The 23,746-nt window shown below is 37.8% G+C and overlaps 1 protein-coding gene across 3 annotated transcripts in view; it reads left to right on the plus strand.

Annotated features, from left to right (window-relative positions):
* The window catches only part of LOC127435193 (sodium-coupled neutral amino acid transporter 4-like), a 40,524-nt gene that overhangs the window by 755 nt on the left and 16,023 nt on the right, over positions 1-23,746 (plus strand). Inside the window, exons 1-8 of one of the 3 annotated variants that reach the window (XM_051688461.1) lie at positions 5,471-5,578; positions 13,184-13,323; positions 16,301-16,388; positions 16,488-16,603; positions 20,735-20,808; positions 22,084-22,176; positions 23,519-23,600; positions 23,707-23,746. The exon at positions 23,707-23,746 is cut by the window's right edge and continues 43 nt beyond it. In XM_051688461.1, coding sequence (XP_051544421.1) covers positions 13,217-13,323; positions 16,301-16,388; positions 16,488-16,603; positions 20,735-20,808; positions 22,084-22,176; positions 23,519-23,600; positions 23,707-23,746 — 600 coding nt within the window. In that variant the 5' untranslated portion in view covers positions 5,471-5,578; positions 13,184-13,216. Of the gene's footprint in view, positions 1-5,470; positions 5,579-6,488; positions 6,563-13,183; positions 13,324-16,300; positions 16,389-16,487; positions 16,604-20,734; positions 20,809-22,083; positions 22,177-23,518; positions 23,601-23,706 lie in introns of those variants that run through there. The other 2 variants (XM_051688459.1, XM_051688460.1) reach the window with 2 other exon arrangements.

Below are 23,746 nucleotides of genomic sequence, written 5' to 3' on the forward strand. Positions count from 1 at the left end.
TGTGTGGTGCATTTCCTTGTTTGTCAGCAGTTATGAAACAGCCAAAAACAAATGAGCTTTATAAGAGAATACAGTGAACTTTAAATGTAGTTTTGAGAAAAATATTATTCTTATTCCATTTATGCTTGTGTTAATAGGCAGTCTTTAATTTGCACATTTGTCTTGTGTTTTCAAGTCCAGTCAAATTTTTTTTTTTTTTTTTTTATACAGTAAAGTCAACTTAATTGGCCAAAGTAATTATGCATAAGAATGAAATGAGCTGTCTATCTCTTCTACTTCATTTCCATGTGTAGTTGTATTGAGGTTTATGGTAATCCAGAACATTCTGTGAAGTGCGATCCGCCCACCGATGCTCGGCTCATTCACACACACATTAAACTGACATAGTTGCTGATGCCCTTTATCAATAATTCATGATTTACAAGTGGAATAATTGATTGTTGTTGTCGCTAACATGTGTATGCATTTTAATTACTGTTAATGTAGGGTTAAACTTCTAAGCTTGTAAGTTTTACCTGCTGGTTAATTGGGCTTTTTTTTTCACAGTTTCTCAGTTGTGATTGTATTTTAAAAGAACTTGAAACAGATGCAAAAAATAAAAAATTGTGAAGGATCTTCACACAGCTCTTGCCATACGGCTGTCAAGCTCCCAAAAGACCATAAAACTAGCGCATACAACTTGAGCACTGTATTTCAAGTCTTTTGTAGCCAAACGATAGCATTTGTGAGGAACAAACCCAAATTTAAGGCCTTATTTACTAATAATCTTTCCCTCCGCCAAAGCTTGCGTCAAGCACACCTTCACAATTCAAAAATGGCACTGGTTTGGAAGAAAATGAGAGAAGTAAATAATGACAGGATTTAAATTTTTGGCTTAACTGTTCCTTTAAAATGTCTTCTTTTTTTTTGCCCTTGGGTACACTTACAAAGTTGATTTTGGGTCACCTCAAACATATTGAGCAGCAACATTTTAAGATCAAAAATCAAGACCAAACTCACTATGCAAACACTACATTTCACAAACACTCTTATCTCTAATGGTGAAATCTAACTATCCATCTATCCGTCAGTCCATCCAACACTTGTATTCATGAACTTTTTGGGCATTCACTCCAGTGTTCTTTGAGGCTTAACGTAGTAAACTCAGTTTTAACAGAATGGTAACTCGTTCACTTACATAACTTAATCGGTGACTATGCAGTCATGATTCTTTGAATTCTAGTAACCTCACTGGTAGGCTTTGGTCATAAAAGACAGCTGTCAATCATTTCAGCTGTACTTCCTGTGGAATTTGTTTGGTATGTTTGTGCAATGACATCAAACCTACAAAAATGAAACTTGATGCTCATGCTGATGTTGATGTAGATGGCAGTTATGGTAAATTGGGTTGTCGATGTTAGGCTAATGTGGAGTATATGATCAGTTTGAGAATCAAATGTGAGAATGAGTATCTGAATTTAGCCAGTCATTTTTACTGAAAGAAGTCTTTGTTGCACTGTTTGGGTTGTTACCAGCACATGAGGTCATAAATTATGTTTTTCACTGAGCTGTTCAAGCCAAACTGATGTCTAAAGCTTTAAAGTATTGGATTGCTGTCGTCATTTACCTTCAGTGTTCGTTATTTACCTCGCCAGGGCTGTTTTTTTTCCTCAGAGAGCGAGCGGACCAGGGAAGTCTGTATGTGTTCTAGTACATCACTGATGTCACAAGCAATGAGCAAATCAATTAACTGATAAGATGGTGGACAGAGGGATGAAACCAAGGTCATGACAAACCAAATAAATTGGAAAATAGATCTCTGAAACTTAATCAGGCTTTTTAAATTCTAAATTAATTTGGTCTAGCAGTTTATCTGGGGCACCAAAGGTGTGTATGCACTTATTGTATGTAGTAGCTAGTTCTCACCCACGGTCGAGCGCTCTTGCTTTTTAAAGTTTGCTCTTTTGACCGTGAGCCAATACGGATGCTTTCAACACGTGCACTACAACTGTTTTGGGATATTCCCTTCCGCACAGTCACATGGACTGTCCACATGTCTATTATACCAAGGCTGTATGCAGACAGTCTGTGCGTACTGTGCTGATGACAAAATTTGAATCAGCATAAAAAAAATTTAAAAAGCTGAATTTCACCATGTTTTACCATATGGAAGTCATAGACTTCCTGTTAAAAGTTGCAGCAGAAGAATTCTAAAGACCAATGTATACTTCATTTTCTGTGGAACGTATCGGCGTGCGGAAAAACGAAGTATACTTTGGTCTTTAGAATTCTTCTGCTGCAACTTTTAACAAAGTCTATGACTTCTGTACGGTAAAACATGGTGAAATTTGGCACATTGATAAGAAAGAGTCTCAGTTACTATCTTGGCAAATTTGGGGTCTCTATCGTAAACCCTCTAGCGCCACCAATAGCTCAAATTTGTACTGATTTGCAACCACTTTAAATTTATTAAAAAACATGCTTTTCCGAACTCGTCGTTCATTGGGTCATCCCCAAATTTGTGCGAAATAATCTTGAGGCATGCCTATCCAAAATTACTTGCTGATTTTTGTTATTTCAATCTGTCCGCATGTGAAACATCAATAAATTCAACGTAAAGGTTGCCAGACAGGAAGTGAGGAATCTTCGCAATGCTTTCGCACGTTGACATGAAACTTTCCACAGTAACCTAAAGGGTTCTCGAGCAGTTTGGGGAACTTTTGCCAAACATAATACTTGTTGATCTACTGTTGCTTTGAATAAACACTTAATATGCCTGATTTCAGATTTTCATCAACCTTGACCTTTCGTTGTTCTTAAAAGTGAAGCAGCTTATGTCATTTCAGTTTTATCATTGAGTTGGCAGAAGTTCCTGCTCTCTGTAATTTAATTTATATCTGTAATGTAATCTCGAGGCATATGAAGGGTTGAGGAGGGGGGTAATCTTACAGCTGGTGGAGAATATGAGTCCTGCGCTTGACATCCACTTGTGCCACCCACTTGAGAAATATTTGCACAGAGACTGTGATGGCATTTCACATGTATGAGAACAATAACATGTCTAGACTCACGCATGAGTTAAAGTCGACATGAAATCAAAATGGATCCGATTAACTTTCTTAATATAAGTTCCTGGTGTTATTGTGCGCGATTCATCAGTGCACATTGTTCCAAAGAATTTTTTTTTGTCTATGTAATAGTTTATTAAAATGTAATAACTTGCTCCTCCTATGAAACATCTTTTTCGGCTGACATCGCAAATCTCTCTTACTTTTCAACCACCTGTCATATAGGGACAATTTACACCATCAAATCAAGTCCCAACGGATAAAGTCAGTCTCCCATTACGTAATTTAAATGGGTTGCACTTGCCGTTTGATGTTGACTTATCTGAAGCTACTGTGCTACTGCACCAAACTACATTGTTTTTATTGAAAGAATATCTTGAGAACTGACAGCTGTCTGTCACATCTTCTGATTTTGGACCTTTTCTCTTACTTATTTATCTTTTTTGCACATCTGTGGTAAAAATGTCTTTTTTTAGGCTGTTTGACCAACACTTGAGTGTGAAATGTTGCTTCATCTTGTGGCATCTCTCTCATCACAACTCTGTTTCTATGGCAACCACGCCCACACCAACTATGTTTCTAATGGCAGGACATGCGACAATGATCTTTTGTTTTCTACAGTACAGTGGTCATATAAATTTAGTAAGTTTAGTTATTTTTAGAGATGCACAAATGTATTGTCCAAACATTGCTATCAGCCGATAAAAGCAATTATCTGCACTATTGAGAATTGCTTTGAATTAGGTTTTACTAGCTATGTTTGCATCTAAGTTGTGAATTTAATTTATGAGCAAAATTGGAATATTGCAAAAACTAAAACAATTTTAGAATAAAGCTGCATTTCATCCCATGTGTTCATGAGAACAAAATTGAATCGAATCACAAAATTGAAAGTGAAGCCACTGTGGCTCTTCTAATAAATGTAATAAATTGCATGGGTTTGGAGCACGCAGACAAAACGCTCTGACAAACTTCAGGTTTGCTAGTGTTTAGCTATCGTTAGCAGCAGATGTTATTCTAAATAATCAGATATCGTATCGTCACAAATTTTGTATTGGTGCATCCCAAGTTTTTATTAAATTTCTTTCAAAGTTGTGTAATTCAATATGAGTGATTTGAAGTAAGGTAGCAGAACCACCAAACTATCGGTATCAACAGATGTTTTTTTTTTAAAATAATCAGATATCGTATCGGCACGCACATTTTGTATTGGTGCATCACTAGCAGTGGTCGACCGATATATCGCAGAGACCGATGAATTTTCCCGTTTGGCCGATTTGTTTTTTGAAGGCGCTGAAAATCGCCTGCTTGCATGTGAAGTGACTGAGACATGTAAACGACCAGTCACGGTTCGTTTTGTTATGTGCCATCGTGTTACTACAGTAATAGACCGGTGTGCAACACAGTGTCATTTAAACGGTCCGAATATCAGAGCCGCGACAGACGCGTTTGAGCTCAAAGTTAAAGTGCACATCTGTTTCATTCTCCCTCTCTCTCCTCAACAGTTCCCTGTAACTTTTAACTGTCTTGTCTAATGATAAAAAGGCAAATATCAATAAAACTAATATCATATACCATCTGCAAATATGCTCATATCTCGTTTAAACAGATGTAATAAACCAACCTCACAAAACTTGAGCAGATCCAGCGTCCTGTGGAGCGCTCATTTATTCACCTCTGAAGCACGTATTCTATCAGCCTCTCCTCATCAATTCCTGCAACTTTTAACTATCTTTTCTAATGATAAAAGGCAAATATTAATAAAACTTATTTATATACCGTCTGCAAATATGCAGATATCTCATTTAAAAATTAATTCATGAACCTCACAAAAATCCAGTGTTCCCGTCGAGCACTCATCTAATATCTTCCTCTGAAGCATGTATTCTATTAGCCACAATCAAAAACTTCAGGATCAGGATCAAAAGTTCCTCTGATTCACAAATCATGATGACAATCCAAGCGGGCGATCCAATTTCTTCATGTGCAAATAAATTACTGAAATTGGATGACTAAACAGAAATCTGAAGAAACTGCTATCTACCATTTAAAATACAATATTATTTGTGAAATTGAGTAAATATAGTGCTAAATAACTATCGGTATCGACAGATTTTTTTTCTAAGTCCAGTATCGTATCGGCACACAAATTTTGTATCGGATCATCCCTAGTTTTTATTTACGTTTCTTTCAAAGTTGTATAATTAATTAGCAGTGACTACCAAACTATCGGTATCGGCAGATGTTTTTTCTAAATAATCAGATATCGTATCGGCACACAAATTGTGTATCTGGGCATTCCTAGGTATTTTATTGTGACATTGAGGTTTGGATTAGCCTATTTTTGTGTGTAAGTTTGAGGTGTTTTTAAGGGGTGATGGAGTGAATCTTTGTTCCTCCGCGTGTTTTGACCCTTGATACAGAGCAGCTGATTGGCTGGTTGCGATGAGAGGAGTGCCTCCATATAAGGAAAGTCTTCTGTGCACAGGAAACCTCTTTCTCCTTGAGACTGGAGCACCTGCATCCAGACAGTAAGAACTTGCTTTTTACTATGACTCGCATATTCAGCCAATAATTTGTTACATCATTCAGTAATACTGATGTAGGAAATGGGTTATCTGCATCAAGCACTTTTACTTGCATTATGATTTTAGGGAACACTTTCTGTGATAATATATTCTCTGGCTGATATTTTACTTTATATGCCTGTTTTAATGTGTGTATTGATAATTTGGAAATCTAGTACGCAAAAAAATTGTGGCAGTTAATGTAGTCGGGTTAATGCAGGGATATGAAATATTTTTTTTTACTTGAATAAAACCAGTTAAATTTTACGTTACAAGATGAAGTACATTTTTCAGTGTACTGTATATTGGGACTAGTTCTGTGTGTGTGGGTGGTGTTGTGTATGGGTTAAAACTCTGAAGATTGCTGGTTTGATTCCTGCGGGAAGTGACACATCTGTATGGTTTTGTTCCACATGTTTTTCCCTGTATTAAGTGTCCTGAAAGTTGCTTTGTAAATTGTGTTATGCATTGATAAGGTTGTCAGTAGAATTGCAGAACTAATTGTATTTCTGATGACTTTACTATTTCTTTAATGAATTCAAGGTGCGCATTTGTGCGCTTTTGGTCAGTGACCCCAAAATGTGCTTGTATGCAGATTGGCGGCTACTGTCTGCCCATCTGCCTCCACAAACCGAGTCAGGCCGTCCGATATCTTTGTCCCTGTGGACGAGCAACCCCGGCCACCCTCCCAGATTCTTGCCCCAGTGCAAACAGAAGTTTATGCAACGCATTTCTTATCTCAAACTTACTTTGGAAGCCCGGTATGCCCTCTAGTGATGCAGGTGGGCGGAGCTTCACGCTGAGTGGTTGCCAATAGGAGCATCCTGATTGGTTGAAAAGGGCCCTCCCTCTGCCCTTTAAAGCTGCCACTTGCCTCCAGGGCTAAAAACGAAGCTCATCACTTTACTGTCAGCACGTCTTGCGTTCTACAGTTTACCGGCTCGTGCTGTGAGTAACCAATCCACTGGTAACACTCATTATAACCTGGTTAAACCTTGAGAACTCTATTAAGATGGGGAGTGTATATGTGTGTGTGTGTGAGCATTTGGCTGCAAAGTGCATGTGTTTTGGTGTGAAAATGTGTGTGGTCGGTGTCACTGCTGGTTGTATAGTGTAGGAATGCTGGTTGAAGTACAAACACAGACGTTCTCTTTGAAGAGCAAGTGTTTCTCGCGTCGTAAATTGCTCTGGTTATCTCCAGCTGCTTGAAGATCTTCCATAGACCAGTCTGAAGATAACAGAACTAACTTAGACCGCTATAAATCAAGCCATACACCGAGATTGCATGTTAACTCCCTTGAGAATGACTTGAATTTGGAGACTTCGCCATTTGATTACCATTTAGTATCATTGCTATCTAGGAGAATTTTTATGAATGTAAAGAAGTGCTGCACTGACTAGCTACATCAGTAATGTGTTTTAAAAGACTGTCAGGTCTGGTGTTCTGAATATCTTTTAAAGGTGTGGTCAGATTTCATTTGTTCGCTGTCTTCATTGCTCTGCACTGGTTGTTCTGGTTTCATGGGGCTTGAGTTTGTGTCTGACAGATTTGTGCAGCTGAAGTTACATCATATTTAAATGCTTAGTACAAATTAAGGGTTGGCGGTATGACTTAAATCTTAAAATTTTGTATCAATATTAACGGTAACGGTGTATATCACAATATAGCCTAGTTTTAGTTTTTTGCATGTGTGTATTGTAAATGTAACAATTCTGGTAAAAACAGAAGACTAAAAACAGCAGAACTAATATAAATGAAAAATGTTGTGTTGATGAGCCAATTTTAAAGCTATAAAATTGCAAATTTACACGCACACCTGAGACCGAACGTCAAATTAATTCGATATTAATGCCGTAAGTTGTCACATTGTTCAACAGTCGTAAACAACTAAACTTTGCATTGTGCCTAACACCTCATAATAACAACTTCATTTTCGTTTTTGTCTTGACTTGTTTGGGATTCCTTTGCACTCTGTATTACTCAATAAGCGCAACTACATGCACTTTTAAAAGTTTGATTTCAGTCTTCACACTAAGGGTGTGTTCACACTTGTATTTCGGTTCTCTTGGTCCGGACCAAAAAATTAAATGATACTTTTAGTCCTGGTTCGCTTAGCATTCACATTGGCATTTTTAACAGCGAACCTAAAGATACGAAACAAAAGGCATCAGGATAAAGTCTGAACCTGATTGGACGGCTTTTATGACGTATATTTTGCGACGGAACTTGCCGAAAATCCAAAACAATGCTGGCTGCTGGGCGAAATGCACTCGTTGGATTTATATATGTATATATGGTGGTATTTTTACCAGCTGAGAACAAACAAAGAGCTAATAAAATGTGTAAAGGCGTCAAAACAGCGCCAGGAATTCCTCCGTTGCACAGACATCGAAGATATGCTGCAAGGACGGCTGACGGCGGTTCTGACACCTGTACCGAACTATAATGTGCAAAATAGCTCCATTGATGAGAAGAACCAGGTATGCTTGAGGTCAGTATTAGGCAAATTACTTCCTGTTTTTGGTCTGTTTAGACGTCTTTGGCCATGTTGCGTTCATATCAATCGAACCGCACCAGAGTTCGTTTGGAAATGGACCAAGACCCACTATTCAGGCAGTCTTGGTCCGCTTGTTTGGTGCGCACCAAGGTTCGGATGACAGCGTTCACACTTGTTCAAATGAACCGCACTAACAGAGCAATCACACTAGAGTTTGTTTTAATCTAACCAAACCTGCCAAGTGTAAACACACCCTAAAACAATTGTTGTTCTTTTTAAAATGTCATGTAATGTCAGAATTTTTGTGCGTCAGACTAACATACCTAAATAATGCGATTGTACCTCAGCTTTGTCCAACATGTATACACATTTATCAGACCACAATTGGCCTCGGCGTTGAAAGACAGAAGTGAAGCGTGCCATTTATGTAACACTTCCTCAGCTTATGTCCTTTCTTCAAATATTAGATTATAGTTGTGTGATGTATACTTGGACAGACTAATAACGAGGGTTGTTATAACTGCCTGTTGTAGCTCGATTTATAACGCCGCATGTAAACGTACTGAATGTTTCTTTTGTTTCGATGAGCCAATTTCAACGCTGTTAAATTGCCGATATATGCACATCTGTGAGTTCACGTCAATTGAATTCTGTAATGCCGCAAGTTACGACGATGTTCGGCAATCGTAAACATTAAAAATTTTTTCTATTGTTGCTTCTTGACTTGTTTGTAGGGCTGCCCCCGACCAAAGATTTTCCTAGTCGACTAGTAGTCGTTAGTTTAAGCCATTAGTTGACTAGTTGTCACATTTTTATGATATTAATTTAATCACTATATATTGGGGGGCATCAGAAAATGGTTTGAGTTCCAGGGCTGAGAAAGAATGTTATAAGTAACATTGCTAACACTGTTCTACATTACAGAGAAATACTAAACTGTAATAATGAGCCTTTAAAATTTTTACAAGTACACGCACGAAGCGAGCCGTAGCGACACCGGCAAAAGCGGTAATGATTCTGAATATGTCGGAAAAACCAGCAAGGAGACTGTCTGAACACAAGATGTATTTTCCCGGACAACGAAATACCCTACCGGTAGAGAATGCACAGATGAAGTAGGTTAGTTTCCAAAGAGACTCAACTTGTTGTTCAAAAAAGTGGAAAACCACACATTTTAATTGCACTTAATTTTTTTCCAGTTTCATTTGAATTTTTAGTTAAAAAATAAAAAATATAGTTCAAAGTTTGAAATCAAGGTGTCTTGCTTTATTGTGTAGGCTTAACCCTAACTCTGCTTAATGAAAATTACCCCACAGTACCACCTAGCTTCCAACCAGCGGTAATACTGGTGTTCGTCGGTTTCTTGTGTTTTTTTTATTTCTGCGACCAACTGACCAATCAAAACTTGGTCTCATGGACTGAGGTTTGGTCGACTATTAGGGGGCAGCCCTACTTGTTTGGGACATCCTTTGCACTCTGCACTCTATTGTCGCATTACTCAATCATTACGTTTGGATGCACTTTTATTCGGATTAATGCAGTAATTTTTTTTCTTTTTATAATGTAATGATAGAATTTTTGCAGAGTTTGACTAACTTATCTAGATAATGCGATAGTAGCTCGGCTTCATCCAGCATGCATACTCGTTAATCAGACCACAATTAGATGCAGCGTTGAAGGACAAAATGACCAGCGGCTTGTATTTAACACCGTCTCAGATGACGTCTTCAACTATTCGACGCATTATGTCATGTATACTAGGAAAGACAGATAAAGACTGTAGCTTGACTACGATAAAAATGCTGTAGCTCGATTTATAACTGTGCATATAAACGTACTGAATGTTCCTTTTGTTTTGATGAGCCAATTTAAATGCTGTTTAAATTTCCGATATACGCACATCTGTGACCGCATGTCATTTGAACTCTTTAATTCGACAAGCCAAACAAAACTTTGCTTCGCGTTGTGGCTAACAAAACATCTTTATAACGGGTTCCTTGTCTTGACATGTTTGGGACACCCTTTGCGCTCTATATTGTCACATTACAGAATGTTTCTTCCTCTTTTTACATGTAAATAACATAAAGCAGTCCTGTCCACTGATGGCTATATATATATGTATATGTACTGTGGTATAAACGTTATAGCTTAATCTCTATCAGTCGACGCATTTCTTCCATTGCACGATATTTGCCAGTGATTTTACGACAATCTCTGTTCCAGTAAACGGACCAAACCTCAGTCAATTCATGCACAAAAGACTGCATGTTTTCCCCATCTTTTGGGCCAAGTGTACTTTCAGAACGAGACCCGTGGAACGTTTTCATCTTTCCATAAGTCTGTCGTTTACAGCTGAAGCCATCCCTTTGGCTGTGTTCATGAATTGTATCAATGAGGGCTTTGTCTGTAAAGAGGAGGATTGTGGGTAATTGGGTGTAAGAATGGTTTTGGCTTATTAACTGGCTCATCAGAGGCTTATGTAATGTTCTCCATCTCATTAGGCACTCAAGAAATGGCTTGGGCAGAACGGTTTGTGCTCACATGGGCTGGAAATAGCTGACCGGGGGCCAGTGAGCGATCGGTGCTCTTAACAGGTGTGTGCTGGAGTCGAGCTAAACGGGGCTGATTCCAGAGCGCACACGTCATGGAGACAAACGGATACACTCAACCCAAACACTGAACAAATGCATGCTTTATGAGGAGCGAGATATAGATTACTAGTGCAACACTGCTCAATTCAGAATTTGTTCCATGTTCAATGGTAATGTTTGTGTGTGTGTGTGTGTGTGTGTGTGTGTGTGTGTGTGTGTGTGTGTGTGTGTGTGTGTGTCAGATCCACCCTGGCTGTCACAATATGTGATTATGGAGGGCTTAGTGGTTTAAAATCTTAAAGTAACCAAAAGGTTGCTGTTTCAAACCCGAAAAAGGCCAATTCATAAGCTACAATCATTGCAGCCTTAAGCAAGACTTTTATTCCAGTGTTAATGTACTGTTAAGCACTTTGGAAAAGAAAGTTTCTGCAAAATGTAAAACAACGTGATATTGAGTGCGTTTACATGCACATTCTTACACCGGTTATACTTAATAAGCTGACAACATCATGTAAATTCATGTAAAGAGCTTAACCCTTTAAGCTCCAATGCGAGAAAATAAAATACAGTAATTGTCAAAATATTAATAACTGCAGTCTTGACCAACACAAAATAGGTATTGTTTGAAAGCTTAGAAGATGTACTTTCCAATGCATGCAGGCATTATAACCAAAACTAAACAAGTGCTTTGAAATTTGCAGACAAATCAGAAGTGTTCTGTTTTGATCATTTATTTTTTTAAATCAGTAAAAACATCAAACTCATCAAATAGTCATGTGTCATATGTTGTTGGAAAGCTCTCAAAGAGTAGAATACAACCAGCCTATTTGTTTTGTTTTATTCACAGACAAAAATATAGCGAGTAACAGCTAAGTATATGTCTTTGACAATTATGTTGGTGTTGCTTATGCCACATTTTCTCTTATAACTTCACGAAACATAAACGGAACATAAAATATCACATGCAGTTACTTAGAAGAGGTGATTATCTTTCAAACGAGTCCACACACAAGATAATCGGATGCAAAAATCATTAGATAATCCACATGAAGCACAATGTTACATATGGCCACCAGGAGATGGCGCCAAATACATGACACAGACTCAATGATGACTCAAATGACACAGAATGAAACTCATTCTGTGAAATCTCATTACTAAAATCATGTCTGCATGCTATACAAACCTTTATTCATTGTTGTGTTTGCATGTGTAATTAGTTCTTATGTACAATTATTATGTTTTATTTGTTTGGGCACATGGAGACGTTTTTGGACACTATGATAAATTATGTTTGTAATGCTATAACTTTTGATTGCTTTGTCGTATCAACACATACATTTTCTCAGATACAGTTGACATGATTGGGAACAAAACAAAAGCAGTTTTTTGCAGCCACCTTATTTACTTCAAGAGATATATATAATGGCATATAAGAAAAATAAGAAAAAGTGTATTTTTGGCAAAAAAAGGCTCAGAATGTATCATAATCTACTGTATATCATTAAAAAATTTGAAACATTTTCTTTACAATGATTCCAAACACTTGACCCTCCTTGTAGTTTTGTCAAGTTATAAGACTTTAATTTTGGGAATGCCACTGAAACAGAAAAACTGTATAAAACGGTTAAACGGTGTTCTTTTATTGGTGTAAGGTCATAAGTCTCTTTATCATAAAATAATCGTCACTCATAGATATCATGACGTCGATTTCGTGTTGCATGTAAACACCTTTACCGTTGTTCCTAACGGATTACGTCTCCAATGTGTGCAAGTGTTTTCTGCATGCTCGTTTATGTTTTGACATCAAAAGCAGAAAATGACCCGATGGTTCAAAATCTCATACATGTTGTTATTGTTGTTGTTTTTCGGTACTCCTCAGCATATTGGTATGCATCTAAACGCTCTGTCTTGAGCTGGTTCTGGATCAGTAATAGACTGATCTAGTAAATGAGTTGACATGACATTTCAAGAAGTATCGTGCAGTGTGACGACATCTTTTCTTTCATAATTATAATGCATGCTGGTTTCATGAGCTCATGCCAATTGAGAGGCTAGATGGAATTTGTATACTTTAAGAAAAATCATTTGTCACACCTCAGGACTATTAAAGTGCACTGCAGAGAGCTAAAATGGTGAACTTAAAATGTTGACCAGTTATATACAATACACCCTTAAGGGGTTTTCACATGCATTGAACGTCAGCATCACCCCCATTGCCACGCTTGCGTCAAGTATTGTAACGTGACGCTAAAAATGTAAATTATTTAAACTTTGACCCCACTAATCTTTCAAAGCATCAGCCAAGTTCATCCTTTCTATTCAGTCAACAGAGTTGTGTCCCACTCCTTGAACATGATTTACTTAGTTAGCCGAAGTTTCAGAAGTCTAATATGCTGAGAAGTTTAAAATATTTGGCGTTAGATTTAGCTCTTTATTGATGCTGTTCATTAATCAAGTTTCTCTGCATGTGTTTCCAGGCTTACTTTTCCTTCCCTAACACATCTGTAAACATGAGCCGGATTGAGTTGAAGAAAGTGTGCACAGAGGCGGATGACGAGAGCAGCATGGATGATCGCTACACAGAACCCATCGATTCAGAGAAAGCCACCATAAACAGGTCAGAGACACGTGAAACAGTAATGCCGCTGTTGTGTGATCAAAACGGACACTGTTCACTGTCCAGACATTGTGAGGCATAGCTTTGTATTAAATCATCCCGAAATGGCAAACAAATAATCCTATTTGCTCCTTTTCAAATGTCCTAGCATGGTTTCAATTAGTGTTTTTAACTGGTCTGTTTTGGTCACAAACAACATGGAAAAACAACTCTAAATGCAAATACTAAAATGCAACTAACCAAATTTATGTGCATAGTTATGATAGCAAAATAATAGGCTTTTCAACTTGTATGAGAAAGGTGAAAAAGCATCCTATATCTTTTTTGTTGACGTCAAAGGCCCTACGTCCAATCAAACTCTACGGTATTAGGATGCAAACATGGACATGTTACATGGCATTAGGGGTGGGCGATATACCGGTAGACACGATAAACCTGTAGAAATTTGTCAACTGGTATACATTTTGGATTATCGTCTCAGGCTTCGCGTTTGTGCTCCAGAGACAGGAGAGTGCCGAGCGGGATCACTCACGCTACTCGATCCAGCTTCTCGATATCGCGATACAGACTTAACTTACGTGACCCATTTGAATTCTACTGAGTTTTTTTTTTTTTACCATTAAGCATTATGGAGGATCTCAAATGGCTAGACAGCCCGATATTCTAACCACCACTGACGAGGAACAGCTAAAGCACTGACCACGTTTACATGCACTTAAGAAAGCGGTTTATTCCAGGGTTTTTGCATGGCGCTCTGAACGTCATGTAAACAAGAACGCCAGTTTCCTTACGCCGTTTAACACTAGAACTACCGGAATTCTAGAACTACTAGAATGGCCAGAGCGGTCATTCTGACTGTTCATACTAGACTGTACCGAATGTCATTTTTGTCATGTCATATTTACATTCGAAGCTTCTATTGAGGTTTTAGAATGAAGCTACTAATGTCTGTCGTCATATTTTATGACGTCATCACCCTAAAAAATTCGAACAAAATCCTCAATTTGAATAAAATAGGAAAATAAGTGGAAATGTTTGGATCACACGAATCGGAAACAATCCTATGCAGCCACCACTGGAATCAAAGTCCAAGAATAAATGGATCTTTTATGTTAGGATAAGTAATAATAAACATCAAGACACGAAATTGAAATTCTAATGAATGTGAAAATGTATTAGTTCATCGACAACCACAGAACCTGCTATTGTAGCTAATTACAGATACAAATTCGATTATTTATATTCTATTTTCTTTGTAAAATAAAAACAAATCTTAGGATATAATAACTTATAAAAACATCACCAATATGCATTTCAATGCATAGTAAAAACCTTTATGGACATGTATGAAACACATATAGGCCTAACCCAAAATGGCCAAAACAGTTAATAAAGAATATGAAAATTCGCTAAACTGCGGGAAAACGAACTGATTTAGAAAGCAATATTTGTTTTACAGTGAGCGAAAATATCATGCTGTAAAATTATAATGAAAATATCATGCTTTAAAATGATAAAACATAGAACGGCATTATCTCTGAATCTCTCTCAGAGTCAGTGTGAGATGAACTGTCAAGAGACATCTAAACCTGCTCCTCCATCAGACTCAGCATCGTCAAGGCTCTGAAGCAAGGCTAAAGCCTCTGTGGCAGTCAATCTCTTTCTTGCTGACATTTCAAAGCTAAAGCTAAGTTTTAGCTTAGCAATAGCATATAAAAACAACTAGATAAAATAGTTGCTAGGCAACACTGACACGCATCTTCAATGGCGGGACAAAGTAGCAAACGCTGAAATGATACACCGGCTATAATACGTAAAAAAAAATAAAGAGGTTTAACACACATAGGTTTCTCCCGGAGAAAGCTGCTTATGTGGCCAGGTAAACACATAAGCGTCGTTCTAACAGGTTTTTGAAAAGTGCGTATGTGCGTGGAAAAGACCGAAAAACAAACGTCATAGGATGGAGCCCAACAACAAGTAAACAAAACATTTCTAAGAGTACAGTGGAGGGGGCCTGGGTAGCTCAGTGGTAAAAGACGCTGGCTATCACCCCTGGAGTTTGCTAGTTCAAATCCCAGGGCGTGCTGAGTGACTCCAGCCAGGTCTCCTAAGCAACCAAATTGGCCCGGTTGCTAGGGAGGGTAAAGTCACATGGGGTAACCTCCTCGTGGTCGCTATAATGTGGTTCATTCTTGGTGGGGTGCATGGTGAGTTGAGCGCAGATGCCACGGTGGATGGGGTGAAGCCTCCACACACGCTATGTCTCCGTGGCAACGCGCTCAACAAGCCACGTGATGATGCGCGGGTTGACTATCTCAGACGCGGAGGCAACTGGGATTCATCCTCCGCCACCGGGACTGAGGTGACTATAGAGATGACTTAAATCATTAAGAGCCTAATGAAGTATTTATTTTCTGTAGTTAGTTATTATTTTCTTTGTTGCATTGCTTTGAGAAGATGTCGAGTTTCTTGAGGAAAGTTATTATTATTAATAATAAAAGTCAACAACAGACTGAAATGCAGCAAAGTGAGAAATTAAGCATTATGGTAACCAAATTTAGTTTTTATTTTTAATTTTTTTTTACAAATCGTCCACCCCTACATGACATTCTCAAACCATGAATAAACCTGTACAAGGTAACTGAAAATATGACCACAATGAGGATAAACGTGGTTTGTGTTGACCACAATGTGTTTCGTGAAATATTGGCTGCTCAGATCATGAAACCATCTGAATTCTAGAGATATTTAGAAAAAAATAAAAATAAAATTCCTGTGTGGTAAAAATGTAATTTTATGCAGTTAATTTAGTTATTATTTTTGTTTATTCTAGTACAATGTACAACAATTTTGTTACCGTGTTGGGTCGCCACTTGACATCCAATGTAAAATCTGGGTCCTTGAAGCAAAACCATCTGAGAATCACTGATTTAAATCATGAAGCCTCATTCATGGAAGTCTTTTCTGTAATTTACAGTCAGTTTCTGGATGAAGACGACGGCGAGAGCCAGAAGTTTCTCACTAACGGAATGATGAAGAAGAAGAAATATGATCAGGAAGAATATGTAATTACTTTATTAATATCACCAGTCTGACATCACTATAGCATATTCATACTCTCTCACGAGTTGTTGACTAACTTTCTCTAACTTGCTCTTTTGCAGCACCCGGGTCATGCGTCGTTTGGCATGTCTGTCTTTAACCTCAGTAACGCCATCATGGGCAGTGGAATTCTGGGACTGTCCTTCGCCATGGCCAACACTGGCATCTTGCTATTTGTGTGAGTATATTTGTACCTATATATATATATATATATATATATATATATATATATATAACATGATTCGCTACTTATTGTTGCACAGGAGATTTAGGGTACTTTTCAAATTATTTATTTTGTTGTAGCCTTACCCCAGAACCCAGATTTTCAATATTAAACTATGAAAACACATTATAAATAAATTATTACATGTTTAAAACGATCATCTAAACAAAGGGTGAAATAAACCAAAAACTTTTAAAAATGTATTGTGTGAAAATTATTCAATTTTTCTAAAATTACGTCATTTCCTTCACACCAAACAATTTTGTCCCTAATAAAGTATTTAGTGGACTTGGACTCAAAGAGCATGCTTGAGATAAAATATGAGACAAAACTAAGAAAAATCAAGGTAAATATCACTTGTGAGCAGAATATTTGTATTGGACGTCATTTCAAATCAAGCTGTAATTTTGCTAAATTACGTAAAAAGTGTGAAAATATGATTTAATTGTTTGTATTTAGGATACATAAAATGTTAGCTATGAAATTAGCCGTAGCAAGACAAAGGTGCTGGTCATTTTATTTCAAAATGTTAAGCGTCATTTCCAGCACAGAATTCTATTAAACACAATGCACAATACTGGAAATGACATGTGGGGGGAATTTTCATGACTCTCAGAACAAAAATGACATAAATCCTCTCCTGTGATGTATGAACATACACTGTTGGACATTGTTAGTAGACAAATTAACCCTTGTGCGACCTGCGGGACATTTTTGTCTTTTTCATGTTTGTTTTTTCAATCACTTTGGCTGTGTTAATGCCAACGGCATACATTTTGCCAAATGTGTGTACTTTGGGGGGAATTTTGATAGTTCCTATAATACATCTATAATACACAGTGTACACAAAATAGTTACACTCAGGACCTTCAGGACAAAAATGTCCCCATTGAAACCCATTAAAACTGCAATATTTGATCCCAGTGCCATTAAAGCATAAAATCATGAATTCTATGATATTATGCTTTCATTCCGGAGCCCTGGCTTCAACATTTACATTTTTAATATTTTCCACCAGATGGCGCCATTTTTCTCATGTTTAGCCTATGGAGCAAATACAAGCTTTTTACCTATTTTCTGTTTGCTGTATTATAGAGCACTGCAGGCCAATTGAATAAATGATGCAGATAAAATTGTGTGGGTGTGTTGGTCAGAGTGTGTTTTGTATGTGTGTATTGAGAAGTGTGTTTGTGTGTGTGTGTGTGTGTGTGTGTGTGTGTGTGTGTGAAAAACAACATTGGCATTATGTAAACAAACTCGTTTAAAGGGTTAAAATCCTGAAAATGAATGAATATGTGGTAATTATGATCAGGACTGATCTTGTTTAAAAAAAATTATCTCATTGAAAGTGGAAAATAATATTAATATATAATATTTCTATAGCAGTTCCCCCCCCCAACCCAACCCCCAACCCCCAAGCCCCAACCCCACCCTTTTTCCCAATGCGCTTTAAGTCCTCGTGGTCGTGTAGTGACTTGCCTCAATACGGGTGGCGGAGGATGAATCTCAGTTGCCTCCATGACTGAGACCGTCAACCCGCGCATCTTATCACGTGGCTTTTCGAGCGCATTGCAGCGGAGACATAGCACGTGTGGAGGCTTCACGCCATCCAACGCGGCATCCATGCACAACTCACCACGTGCCCCACCGAGAGTCCCATGTGACTCTACCCTCCCCAGCAACCGGGCCAATTTGGTTGCTTAGGAGACCTGGCTGGAGTCACACAGCACGCCCTGGATTCGAACTCGTGAACTCCAGGGGTAGTAGTCAGCGTCTTTACTCACTGAGCTACCCAGGCCCCCCTTTTTTGGCGTGGACAGTTTTAGGACCTCTGAGTAAATTATTTTAAATTGATGCACAAGGGTTAAATAAACTAGTGAGAGTGTGAAAAATGTTTTAATGGGATTAACTTTCTAGAAATTCACAGGGTTAAAAGTGCCAGAACTCTTATTTTGATATAATGGGGTCTTTAAAAAAAAAAAAAAGTGGAGGGATTAGCTTCTAAAAGTGTTTATAATGGTTGCTTCGTCTCTGTTTGTAGCTAATGTGGCACTTCCAGAAACCCTTTATCTAAGAATGTGTGTTGCGCGGCAGAGTTTCAGGCTGTTACAGGACCAGCACTAGTGTCTGTGACACGCCGCACCACATATATAGCTGAAGCAGATAGCATGGCTATTTTTATCTCAACGGCTTTCGTCTCGTTCAGCGAGGGTTAAAAAAGCGTGCGTGTGTGTGTGACTGACAGCAGTCAGCTGCCAGTGACCGGAGCTCTACTGACCTTGCGTTCCCTTCAACCGCAGGAAGATAATGCGGACACACACCTTCAGTGCTAACGGTTACCTGAGCACTGTTCAGTCACCGTTCAACCCTGCATCTCTCACTATCTCACTCATTCTCTGACACTCATGCCAGACGGTTATTTCTGTGCTGTGATGTGCAGCGGTCAGTGTCAAGTTACCAAACCAACATTAATCTTTCTCTCTTTCTACGTATTATTATTTCGTTCTCGCTACAGCTGAGGGTTAATTAGATGTAACTAGAGATTTACGTGGGTCTTAAACCTGTGTGTTTAAAATAAGCAACAGCAATGTTGGTTTAGAGAGGACCATTAGCTTTAGCATTAGCATTGTGTTTAGGACACACATGCACATGCTGCTTTTAGACACCACTTCAAAAATAATAAACATCTGTTAATGTCACTGTATGTTACTGAAAAGTAACATACAAGTTTCTGGATGCAGTTAAAGATCCTCTGACTTTCAGAAGAGAAGTCATGTTACAGTAAAGGATATGCTATGATAAAGTTTAAAATACACTAATATAGTCTTACAGGTATAGTCTTACAGATATAGTTGTCTCTGTCATATAGCCTGATCCATATGGAGCATAACAGTCTGTAAAATCCCATTCGTTTTCTCCATAGACGAATTGATTATTAACTGTAACTTAAACTTTTAAAGACAGATGTACTGTGAGCTTTGAGGTTGTTAATCGATGATAGATGCTTCTGTTGAAGACATCTGTCTGCGTTTAGTTCAACTTCATTTGAAAATAATCATGTTTAATAGTGGATTTCGTGATAAAGAACTACACTATCCATGATCCTGAGGGGAAAATCCACCAATCAGAGAATTGTGGCAAACAAAGTGCGCCAAAAGAGCTCTGCAGCTCCGCCCACTCCCATGATGCATTGTGAATGACGTAATCGAGTCGCTCTCCCTACACTCTCAAACTACTGGTATTAGACCGATATATTGGTTTTACCGATTAATCGGTGCCGATAGTTGCTTTTTGTAACTATCGGTTATTGGAAAAATAGTTGCCGATAGTTTTTTCGTCATTTCAAAATATTGTTTATATTTAAAAGTCCTGCGTTATGCACGAAATCTTTATTTCTGGTTATTATTGGGATTTTGATTGAACAATAAACTGCATCTGGAAATTTATAAATTTACTTTTTTGACATTCTATAAATCAGTTTTAAAAACTATCGGCCGATTAATCGGTCCCACCTTAGTTATCGTTATTGGCAAAATCCACTATTGGTCGACCTCTAACTGATATATTTTGCCATGAAATTAAAATGTATTGTTTCTATACTTATAATCAACAACATTAATAGTTGTATATATTTCCATTGTTTTGAATTCAGTTCATTTGCAATGCTTCATGGGATTGTAGTTCATTCCCTCATTAAAGACGTTAAGTACACAGTCTTGTATCTTTGTGTTTTTGTCTGATTTTCGAATACTTTTTTGCTTCAAATCAAAGTTTTTAATGTTGTGATTCACCTCAAAGCTGGTTGGTTTGGTTCATGATGCACAACTCTTTAATGAAGGTTTTTATAAAAATCCCTATGGGGAAAAATACTTCTGAAATCATGATGAATAAGTGTGCGTACACTGTTGCTCTCTATTGCGGCCTATTCTGGTCTGATTGATATGTAAAGTGATCAACCACAGCTTGCTTTTTACTTGCATATATTTTATTATGACTGAAATGAAGGTACTTCTATTTAATGCTTTATTAAAAGCATCTAATGGAACTGGAGGAGATACATTCTGAATTTTCTCTGTATTTTTTTAGAATTCTTCTGCTTGGAGTCGCTATCCTGTCACTGTACTCAGTTCATTTGTTATTGGTGACGGCCAAAGAGGGAGGTGAGTGTGTCACAAGATTATATATATATACTGTATATATACACATGCATACACTGGCGGCCAAAAGTTTGGAATAATGTACAGATTTTGCTGTTTCGGAAGGAAATTGGTACTTTAATTCACTGAAGTGGCATTCAACTGATCATAAAGTATAATCAGGACATTACTGATGTAAAAAACAGCACCATCACTATTTGAAAAAAGTCATTTTTGATCAAATCTAGACAGCAGCCATCACTCCAACACCTTATCCTTGAGTAATCATGATAAATTGATAATTTGGTACTAGACAATCACTTGCCATTATATCAAACACAGCTGAAAGATATTTGGTTCATTAAATGAAGCTTAACGTTGTCTTTGTGTTTGTTTTTGAGTTCCCACAGTATGCAATAGACTGGCATGTCTTAAGGTCAATATTAGATCAAAAATAGCAAAAAAAGAAACAGCTTTCTCTAGAAACTCATCAGTCAATCTTTGTTTTGAGGAATGAAGGCTATACAATGCTTGAAAAGATTTCATACAAAGGTGTACACTACAGTCTTCAAAGACAAAGGACAACTGTCTCTAACAAGGACAGAAAGAGATGTGGAAGACCAGATGTACAACTAAACAAGAGGATAAGTACATCAGAGTCTCTAGTTTGAGAAATAGACACCTCACATGTCCTCAGCTGACAGCTTCATTGAATTCTACCCGCTCAACACCAGTTTCATGTACAACAGTAAAGAGAAGACTCAGGGGTGCAGGCCTTATGGGAAGAATTGCAAAGAAAAAGCCACTTTTGAAACAGAAAAACAAAAAGAAAAGGTTAGAGTGGGCAAAGAAACACAGACATTGGACAACAGATAATTGGAAAAGAGTGTTCTGGATCTTAACCCCATTGAGCTTTTGTGGGATCAGCTAGACTGTAAGGTACGTGAGAAGTGCCCGACAAGACAGACACATCTATGGCAAGTGCTACAGGAAGTGTGGGGTGAAATGTCACCGGAGTATCTGGACAAACTGACAGCTAGAATGTCAAGGATCTGCAAAGCTGTCATTGCTGCACATGGAGGATTTTCTGAAGTAGTTTAAGTCATTTTTTTCAAATTGTAATAGTAATTTTTCACATTATTAATGTCCTGATTATACATTGTGATCAGTTGAATGCCACTTTGGTGAATAAAAGTATATAAGAGCAAGAGCAAAATCTGTACATTATTCCAAACTTTTGGCTGAGAGTGTACATTCATATAGAATCATGGCAAACTCTGTACATTTGCTTTACTGCAGGCTCGCTGATCTACGAGAAGCTCGGAGAGAGAGCATTTGGCTGGCCGGGAAAAATGGCAGCATTTGGATCTATAACTCTACAGAACATAGGAGGTAAAAAATGACTCGTTATTGTCTTGTATTATTTAGTCTCAAGCCAAGGTTATTATAATCTTTCTTTTCCAAATTTGTTTATTTTAATAAAATTTAATTCAAGTTTAGTTTCAGTAATGGATTGTTAATTTAATTTAAGTTCAGTTATGTTATTTCATTTTGTTTTTATATAGTTAAGTTTATATTTTAGTAATCATAGATTAAATCATCTTTAAGTACACCTAAAAAATGTATAAATTATGCGCTGTCATGTCAATGATTATGAAAATGATCCGTTCCGTTTTAGTTTCAGAAGTGAATTAATGAATTTCAGTTTTTATTTCAATGACACATTTGTATTTTGTTTTTATATAATCAGTTTTAGTAATCACAGTTAAAGGATTAGTTCACCCAAAAATGTAAATTCAGTCAATGTTTTCTCACCTCTGTGTTGTTATAAATCTATATGACTTTCTTTTTTTTTCCTTTCTTTTCTTTTTTTCTCCCCAATTTGGAATTCCCAATGCGCTCTAAGTCCTCGTGGTGGCGTAGTGACTCGCCTCAATCCGGGTGGTGGAGGATGAATCTCAGTTGCCTCCACGTCTGAGACCGTCAACCCGCTCACCACGTGGCTTGTTGAGCGCGTTGCCGTGGAGACATAGTGCGTGTGGAGGTTTCACGTTATTCTCCGCAGCATTTATGCACAACTCGCCTACCCTCCCTAGCAACCGGGCCAATTCGGTTGCTTAGGAGACCTGGCTGGAGTCACTCAGCACGCGCTGGATTCGAACTCGCGACTTTACTTGCTGAGCTACCCAGGCCCCCAATTTCTTTCTTTTTCTGAACACAAAGGGAGAAATTGTGAATAAATGTTGTGCTCAGTGATGTCATACAATGGAAGTTTATGGTGACCACCTCTTCAAGCTTCAAAAGAACACAAAAGTATAATTCAGAAGTCTAATAAATTATTCCATGAGACTCATGATTGTTATGAAAGCGTACGATAAGATTTGATGAGAAACAAACTGAAATCTAATGTATTATTTAGTGAAAATGTTCACTGACCGTTGATCTCCTGTGTGCGTTCATGAGAGCAACAGTTCACGCAGCCCCCTCGCGACATTGGAGCGTTCAAGCGGAAACTCGTTTTGTTTATCTAAAAACAGGTCCTCCACAGCGATAGAGACAACAGAACACAACACAGCGAACAGAACTTACTAAACATGTCTGAAGAGTTTGTAGTCGAAGGATTGATGCATTTCTATGCATGAATTCTATGTAATTTAAATGATAACCCTCAAACTGCTGTCAGTGTCCGTTGACTGATGTGTAATAATGTAGTGTGTGTTTTATTTGTTTTCAGCTATGTCCAGCTATCTGTTTATAGTCAAATACGAGCTGCCAGAAGTGATAAAAGCATTCCTCGGCCTGGAGGAGAATTCTGGGTAAGTGCTCACTTGTTCCTCATTGACGTTTAATGAGCATTTGTGTGCTTATATTGCTGGGCAACATTGATGTGTTAAATCTCAAATGTTTTGCTTGTCTGTTTAGTGAATGGTACCTGAACGGTAATTATGTGGTAGTGTTTGTG

Source organism: Myxocyprinus asiaticus, chromosome 45 (assembly GCF_019703515.2).
Source record: "Myxocyprinus asiaticus isolate MX2 ecotype Aquarium Trade chromosome 45, UBuf_Myxa_2, whole genome shotgun sequence".
Classification (NCBI taxonomy): Eukaryota; Metazoa; Chordata; class Actinopteri; order Cypriniformes; family Catostomidae; genus Myxocyprinus; species Myxocyprinus asiaticus.